Genomic DNA, 9162 nt, shown 5'->3' with positions numbered 1-9162 from the left:
GAAGGAAGGAAGGAAGGAAGGAAGGAAGGAAGGAAGGAAGGAAGGAAGGAAGGAAGGAAGGAAGGAAGGAAGGAAAGAAGGAGGGCTTGGCTTGATACAGGAGCTGGTAGATTCGCAGGGGAAAGGTTACAGCCCAGACTGTTCGTGCCAAGAGTCCCACACTGGACAGGAATTCGTGACCCAGAACCCCTCTGTGCTCTGTCAGTGGCAGAGTCATCAGAGACAGCACCGTGGAGCGCTGAAAGTGTGACAGGTGGAATCTGTCCTTGCAGGACGTCTGACACACCTCCCTGTCCCAGCCATCTGAGCTGCTGTCTCGCTGACAAACCTTTCCACCCTCCTGGGCCCACTCGGCAAGGAAGCCCCAGCAAAAGGCCAGACGCTCCCAGATCCACCCCTACCCCACCCACCCAGCTGTATGACCTGGTTTTAAACTTCTTCACCCTTTCAAATCTATGTTGTGCCGCCCGTTTATTCTTGGATGGGTGGCCTTGCATTGGAGTGTGGCCAACTTACCGGGGCCTACTCTTTAAAAAGAAAACTGGTTCTCAGGCTCCCTGCAGCTGTCAGTTGCCAATCATACCTTGGCTAGGGTGGGACTTCCTGTCCACCTTCCCTCTCCGTGTGAGTATTTAGTCTGGCTTATAGCTCCTTGTTCTTAGCAATATACAAGTCTTCCATGGGATTCTGCCAATTTTTTTGTTTGTTTGTTTTAATGAAAGTGTTTACTGTTGTTAACAGGCCAGGCTACTGTTTTAGATTAAGCAGTTAAGAGCCAGGGGCTACTGGGGGAAGCTGGGGTAATTCTGTTTTTCAGGTTTGAATGATTCATACCAGACATTCCCTATCACAGAGAGGTTGAAAAACTGAAAAATATCCCCACATGTTATTAAAATTATTAATGAAAAAAGAAGTAACTTTAGTATAAATTTAAGTGTGTTCCATGCACTGTTTGGAACATAATTATTTGCCAATCTGAACTTCAGATTTAATGTGACGTTAAGTCACTTGGCCGCTCCCTTCCAGGAAGCCTCCGGGATCTGTCTGGTCTCCATCTTGTTTATTTCATTTTTAGTCTGGGCAGCTTTGTATCTTACCTTCAAAACACCGCATGCTCTTCGTTTGCACCCAAGCGAGCCTCTCTCTCAGTCACTCTGTCCAGTTTTCCTTCTGGCCTCTGCAGCACTCTTACAGAACATTCTGGGTCATCAAACTGCCTCGGCCCTTCCTCTGATGTGACCTGGCATACCTGCTCACTGGCTGTGGAGGGCACCAAACTGTCACCTGGTCCTCCCGGTCTCTCAGCCATAAGCATTTCCAAAGGACAGAGAAGAGGGGCAGAGGCTTGCCTGAGGCTCTCATCTGCCCCTGTGCACAGAGCGGGGGAAACCAGGCCAGGGGCAAACACAGGTGAAGCATCACAGGCAATGTCATGCTTTCAGAGAGGGAGAGCAACACTTCCCACACCCTCCATAGACAGACAGGCTTATGCACAGGAGCAACACTCACAAACGGTAGAGACAGATGTCTTAGACGTGACAAACGACTTGGGAAAGGGAAGTGCCTAACAGGCTGCCAGGCAGCCCCCTGGTGTGAGCCGTTACCACAGCTTTGATCTCCATCCTTAGATATTCTGTGTATTTTGAGCTCTGTAGCTGCATCTGATTTGTCTGAACACAGTGGAAGAGTAGAAACCACACCTCCACCTCATGGCTGCTCCCTCTGGGGAAGCCCGGGGAATCTGGACTCAGTCCTGACTTTGTTTATCAGTAGAAGGAGTGCTATGTGGAAAAAAAAAAAAAAAACACAGCGAGCTCACCAGCTTGGTGACGTCATTAACGAAGTCTGAATGGTAGAGGGTAAAGACCTCAAGAAAACAGGCTGAGGTTGATATAACCTGGAACTCTGTGTTAGAGAGTCAGTGTGCCCCTTGACAACAGAGAATGAGCCATCAAGGTTCTGAGACCCGCATCACACCCTGCCTACCCCATTCCAATTTTGGAGTCACCTGTAATTGAAGCAGTGATTACAATGACTCTATGTTATTGGGGGTTGTTAGGGTCAGAGCCTGGGTCCTGGTAACTAATAAAGCTAGGCTACTCATCCTCGATTCATCAATAGTGAAAAGGAGGGCGGGTATTTAATGGGGCCACATTTGGAAGAGGAACAAATAAAGAAGCCCAGTGACCCCGACTCCATCTTCCGGGCCTGACGTGAGGTTTATGGTTACATTGAGAGCAAGGGGTGCTAAGTTGTCTTGATCAAGTCATGGTCCTGCCCTTCAATAACTCATCAGTGTGCTAACTGCCTTGCATATGCAGATTGCCACATCAGTCTCCTTGAACTGATGGAAACAAACAAATCTATGTCCCACCCCACTTGTCCTGTCTGTGTAGGTCTAGGAAGCTAAGACAGGTGATTGATAATAACTTGTTCTGGGCTCTATGACCACAGTGTTTAGGACTTGGAGTCTGAATTGATTTTCTCTTCCATGGGGTATGAAATGGTGGCTGGACTTGGCCTCTTGGCCTTTCTAAATCTTTATGCTAGCTGGATGTTTCAGTAGCTGCTGGTGGGGAGGCAGAACCTTCTGGAGAACTTATGAACTTATACAAAGTTCAGAAAGATTTGGTGGTTCTTGGGTACAGTCCTAAACCCACATACACCTTAACATTGCACAGTAAAAGTCTTTTTCATTTTTCCATATATATGTGTGTATATATATATGTGTGTATATATATATATATGTGTGTATATATATATGTGTGTGTATATATATATATATATGTGTGTATATATATATATATATGTGTGTGTGTGTGTGTGTATATATATATATATATATATATATATATATATATATATATGGGATTGAACTATAGTCCCCACCCTGACCCCTCCACCATATACATATAGATGATATGACATATATGATATATCATATATATATATATATATATATATATATATATGATAGAAACTTGGCAAGTACTCTACCACTGAACTATATCCCCACACACACCCCTGCCCCCCACCCACCCCATTTTGTTAGTTTGAGGCAGGGTCTGGACCAAGCTGCTGATGGCATGGCTCTCACCTCAGAGTGACCTGGGGCTAACCGTTAGTGACCGTGGTCCAGGAACAGACTCAGGTTCTCTGAAGCACCATGTCCCAGCAGTAGTGGCTTTGTGAACTTTTCATCTTAACAGAACAAAGAAAGTCATACATCAGCCCGCTTTTGAAATCTTCTGGTGGGGACCTCAGCGCACAGCAGTGTGGAGCATGGTCTCAGATGATATCTCACGACATCCTTAGCTCTGGGGTTGATGGAACATAGGAGTCTGTTTGCGAAGACCGCAACGACCGGTCACGTCGCCGTGGCCCCGCGTAGCAAATATTCACAATTAGAAGTTGGGAGCTTGTTTCGTCCGTTTGCTTTCATGTGTGCTGCTGTTAATGCCGCAGAGATGCTGACACCATGCTGACTGAATAGATCTAAGCACAACTACGGTCAGGGTAAAGAAAAGAGAGAATATAAATTCAAGTGATATAGGACAGTATTGAACTCAAAGACGCCGTCAAAATTGTTCAAGTATGAGGGACGCTCGGTCAGGCTAGTTCTCGAAATGAGGACTGTTAAGGCTGATGAGATCACTCGGTGGGTGAAGAAACTTGCTGCCAAGCCTGATGACCTGAGTTCAGTTCCTGGGACCCATTTGATGGATAGAGAGAACCTCTGTAAGTTGGTCTCTGACCTCCAAATGCATGCGGTATCACACATAAAGAAACACAGAAGTAAGAGTAGCGTGACGTTTACAAGTGTAACATAGCAATCTCAGCTTGGTCACAGACCCACTAGGTAGCTGTTCTTAACCTTCCATCCCTCCCTCCAAGTGCTGGGGTTTTACACCCGTGTGCCCCCATGCCAGGTTCATGTGATGCTGGTTAAGGAGTCCACGGCTCTCTGCATGCCAGGAAAGCATACTGCCCACTGAACTACATCCCAAACCCCAAAACACACAGAAGGGTCTGGAAATGTAAAGCCACAGTGAAGATCAAGGGAACATCGGGGTTCAGAATGAACACTTGCCCATCCTACTCTGTCACCTATGCCCAGCTGACAGTGTCTTCTGAGACTGACAAGCTAAGAACTTTATGGACAGGAACATCCAAGATACAGACTGGCCTTGCTGTAGGAAGCTGAGGCGGGAATGAGACTTGAAACCCTATGTGCTCTACTCTTAAACAGAGGGGTTGTTTCCTCGATACAATGTAAACAGTATATTGACTCCTGAAGCCACTGTGGGTTAGGCTTGAGGAAGTCTGGCTTTTAAAAGTATCCTTTGAGTCTTTGCCTGTGTATACTATTAAATAGCTTCCCATATGACCAAAAGCAAGGCTACGGGGAGGTTACTTAAGGCCACACTCCGTCACCAAGGGAAGCCAGGGCTGGAACTCAAGGCAAGAACCTGGATGTAGGAGCTAAAAGAGAAGCCATGGATGGATGCTGCTTACTGACTTGCTCCCCATGAGCTGCTCAGCCTGCTATCTTCTAGAATACAAGGCCACCTGCCCAGAGGTAGCCCCACCCACAGCAGGCTGGGCCCTCCCACATTGATCACTGAACAATACCCTACAGACATGCCTACCCACCAAGGTTATAAGAGGCATTTTATCAGTAGGAATTCCCTCTTCCTAGAAGTCTACATTTGTGTCGAGTTGGCAAACGCCAACTAGCTCATGTGCCAAGAAAGCATCATTCCATATGATAGCTTCTGACCATAGCATCATTTTCTCACTGACAGAGGCTTCCAGGAATGTTACGTTCTTCTGTGCCCAGGATGTCATCGATATGGAAACGAGATGAGCAGAAAGAAACAGTCCAAGCTGATGATCCTAGCTAGGCAGACAGCTAGGATCAGTTCAGTCACCAGAGACTTGGCCTTCAGTATGGCATCCTCGTTCTCTAGCTGTTTAACCCCAGCAAGTGACTTGACTTCTCTGTGCCTTTCTTACACTGTAAATGGTGGTCGTATACATACTGTTTGAGATGCTTTAAGGAAGATAAGATATGGCAGGTGCCTGGGGGTCTAGTGTAGATATCCCTTCTCTCCTTCCGTCCCTGTTACTACTAAACAGGACGAAAGTCGCTTCCCTACGTGGTTTTAACATAGAATCCAAGAAGACACAAAAAGGTCTGTGAGCATACTGGTGTCGCTTGTGATGTGTTTTGTTCTGGAAAATTCTCAAAGTAGTCTGTATCCACCAACACTCCACACAGCAAGTTTTAAGAACCACTGAAGGAAAGGTATCAAGATGACCTCCAGTGTCATAGCCAACTGATAGAGGATAACATTGACCTTTGGGGCAGGACTCCAGATGCCAGGAGACTCCATAGGATAAAACAGTGTCTGAATTAGAGTGTGTGTGGAACCCCAGGGCCTGGCCTTTCATGGATTTTTCCAATCAGGTTGAACTTGAACAGGACAGAGTCGGCCCAGACTGAGAGCTGCTGTAGGAAACAGTCTCCAGTGCTGACCAAGGACCATGGTCAGATAGGGTTGGGATAATCAGCAGGGAAATCAGAAGTTCAATGTCATCTTTGACTACAGAGTGAGTGCAAAGTTAGACCGAAGCATGATATTCAGCAATAAAAACAACTATTGCTACATATCATATAGTTAATATTGTTGTTCTGATTTTATAGGATACTAGAACATGTGAAACAAATACATTCTTTCCCAGAGGAGCAACTCTATGGCTCTCATTTTCTGTGATATTCCTGTCCCATGCATATCCTATCTGTGACACTGTATTTATTCTCTGTTTGTTGCATTTTGAAATATACAACTAGCTATACTTGCTATACTGTTGGCCTTTGTGGAAGCCTCCCTTGAGTTCCTGCTAGAACAGGGTCCACATTAGCAATTTAGTATCTGAGAACTGCCCTAGTGGACTGGTAAACCAGATAGCCCTTTGCTTTCACATGATGTGTGCTGGCAATACTTTAACTCTTGCTTTTGTTTTTATCTTCCTCTAGTCAGTTAAGGAGGATACACTTTCCACAGGTGCAGAGGAGACCGTAAGTGACCGGGTGCCATCTTAAATCATTCCACTGTCATCTTCGGGGTGCCGGGCCATTGGGTGCTCCGTGTGGAGATCCCTGATTTGCACATCCTGTGTAGACTCTTTCATCCCTTTGTATTATTAATGACCGAAAGGGGGGACCAATACTGGATCAATTTTTTATGATTACCAGTGATAAGGAAAAAAGTGAGAGCAATATGAGCACATTGTCTTTTCTAGTTTGTCATCCTTTGGGGCTGAACGAGTCTACTGCACAGAGTAATGGCTTTGCACATCTGTAAGGGATGGGATTGCATCTTCTGCTTCATTCTGCATTGATTGCTCCTTCACCTTCGTTTTCGTGGTTATCCAGATTCTTGCTAACTTTGAGTGGTACTCGGGTCCAGTCTTTTGGTTTGGTTTTTCTTTTTTTTTGACTGTTGATCTGTCACTGTTTATTATGTCAGCACTGTAACTGAGGAGGAACCTGGACTGCTGGCTCATCTCCCCCTTTGTGTTTGTATAAGGAGCACTGCACTCCTATAAAAGATTTTAAATTACAAAATGTACAAGAAAACACAATCCCAAGTGCTGTAAACATAACCAACGACCAATTTCTTCACCTACACATCCATCTATAAACACAAGGTTTCAACTTGAGCCCCTGTGTTCTACATGTTAAAAACTGGGCTTCTTGGCTAAGCCCAGCAGAGGGCTGGTGCTACTGGCTGGCCCTGGGTGTTGGTGGGTTACAGGATATCACTTTAGGTGATGACCAGTTTATATCTGACTTGCAACACCAGCCATGGGGTTCAACAGAGAAATGGCCTGATCACAGTGAGTTCTCATGTCCAGTTTCTTTCTGGAGAATCTAGAGGTGAACGAGACTATTGGGAGAGATGTGTCCCAGATTTCTGTTTCTCAAATGTACCTTTTGAAAATGTCAGCCCCGAACAATTAAATGATGGAGCCTTGGGAGCTTCAGCCCCAAGACAGCAGCTCTCAGTGCTGAAAGCAGTGCAGACTTTGAACATTTTTTAAAGATTTATTTATTTATTTATTTATTTATTTATTTATTTATTTATTATATGTAAATACACTGTAGCTGTCTTCAGACACCCCAGAAGAGGGCATCAGATTTCGTTACAGATGGTTGTGAGCTATCATGCGGTTGCTGGGATTTGAACTCAAGTCCTTCGGAAGAGCAATCAGCACTCTTAACCACTGAGCCATCTCTCCAGCCTGACTTCGAACATCTTTAAGATTGGCATAAGTGACTTCACAGCTTCTTAAGATACAATAGGGCGTGATCACTTTGCCCAAGCAAAATGTGGCTGGATCCTGTTGGAGTTCCTCTCATGTTCACTTACTATGAACAGTATGTAAACATTCAGTTACTGGAGCCAAGTGGATTCTGGGAATCCAAATATTTTCCCTGAGTGTTAGTCATTATAGGGGTGGACATTGGAATGGCTGTGTATGATTCCTTTATGTACTTTTAATTTTCATTGGCATATATATTTATATATATACACATATATATGTATATATACACTGTATGTATTTGTATATATACACATATATATATATATATACATATGTGTGTATATATACATATATGTATATGCACTTCACATGGTATAAAATTACATAAGGACATTTTCACACAAGCAAATAGCATACTTTGAGCATGCTACCCCCATACTCCTCTTCTCTCCTCTCTCTTCCCATTCCCCTCCCCAGTTTCCATTGTTCCTCTAAATGTGTTACGCTTCTTATAGGAGAAAAATCCTGACAGTCTGTTGGTTTTATTATTGTTCCTCCCCTCTCGTCATATGTTCTTTTGTTCATTCATCGACTCTTTCTTTCCTTTAATCTTTCATTTCTTGAGTTGAAGTTAGTAAGTTAGCCAGGTTCGGGCTGCTCATGATTCCAGAAAGTTCTAGTGAATTCACTGGATATTTTCTAAGAACCCAGAATCTTCTCACCTGAAAAGCATCAGTCAGCTTGGAGGTTCTGAGTTCTCTAAGCTTTGGGGGAGAAACCAGTGTATCCCTTCATCCCAGGAGCCCCATATCCCTGTGGCTCAGGTGTTAAAATCTAGAGTTGATCTGAACCAGCCAAGCACATTTCACCTCCTGCTATACACTTAACATGGACTAGGGCTAGATTAATTCATATGTTCCTAATATCAAAAGATAACAAAGCTAGTGGGGATGTTAAAGATAAGCAAGACATTTTTAACAAAATGAAGAAATGTTTTAGACATTGCTTTTTTTCTCTCATTTAGCCCGATACCTTACATTTCTAATTTTAAGGCTCCACTTTACCATCTGGCTGCCCACCACGTGGAGAGAATGAGGCTAAACAGTTATGACCTAGACATCGTTATCCCCAGGTCACATTTCCACTTGAACCTCAGTTTACTCATCTGTGAAATGGGGATAATGATCCAACAAGTTTGTGGCTCTGTTGGTAATTAAATGAGATGCTAATTTAGGCATCAGTAAACCACAGATCTCAGACTAAATCCAGCCTACCACCTCTTTTTTAATCTGGCCCACTAGTTAAAGGTGGTCTTCTATAGAGCCTGTGACTCCTGGGTTTTGGAGCAGCGTGGTTGGACTGGTTTGGTTTGTTTCCTTTCTGCACCCATACATGCCCTTTCCAAAGCCAGTGCACAGCCCACTGTGACCCCCTGAGCAGAAGGTGCATGTGACATCAACATGACATCATGTTTTCATGAAAAGACCACCGGAAGGGTAGAACTCCTTCTAAACTTTGATTCTAATCCTATGGGAAATAAAATCCGGGCCAGCAAGATGGCTCAGCAGGTAAAGGCAGCCTGGAAGTATGAATTTGATCCCTGAGACCCATGGGGTGGAAGGAAAGAACCCACTCCTGAGAACTTCTGTCATGTGCACATCCCTGTCACAAACACAGATAAATAAACATTTACAAGCCTGAAAAAAGTGAAGCATAGTGGTGCTCACCGTTAATCCCAGCACGGCAGAGGCAGAGGCAGAGGCAGAGGCAGAGGCAGAGGCAGAGGCAGAGGCAGAGGCAGAGGCAGAGGCAGAGGCAGAGGCAGAGAGG

The 9162-nt window shown here is 44.6% G+C and overlaps 1 protein-coding gene across 6 annotated transcripts in view; it reads left to right on the top strand.

Annotated features, from left to right (window-relative positions):
- Bcas1 (breast carcinoma amplified sequence 1) overlaps window positions 1–9162 on the top strand; it is a 68308-nt gene that overhangs the window by 39893 nt on the left and 19253 nt on the right. For 5 of the 6 annotated variants that reach the window (XM_029536394.1, XM_029536393.1, XM_029536396.1 and 2 more), the window contains one exon: window positions 6041–6082. The exons of the other annotated variant lie outside the window; for it this stretch is intronic. In XM_029536394.1, coding sequence (XP_029392254.1) covers window positions 6041–6082 — 42 coding nt within the window. The remainder of the gene's footprint in view (window positions 1–6040; window positions 6083–9162) is intronic. 6 annotated transcript variants of the gene reach the window in all.

The sequence above is a fragment of the Mus pahari genome, chromosome 3 (assembly GCF_900095145.1).
Source record: "Mus pahari chromosome 3, PAHARI_EIJ_v1.1, whole genome shotgun sequence".
Taxonomy (NCBI): domain Eukaryota; kingdom Metazoa; phylum Chordata; class Mammalia; order Rodentia; family Muridae; genus Mus; species Mus pahari.
Note: the sequence above shows the minus strand (reverse complement) of the source record. Positions and strands in the feature narration are given on the sequence as shown.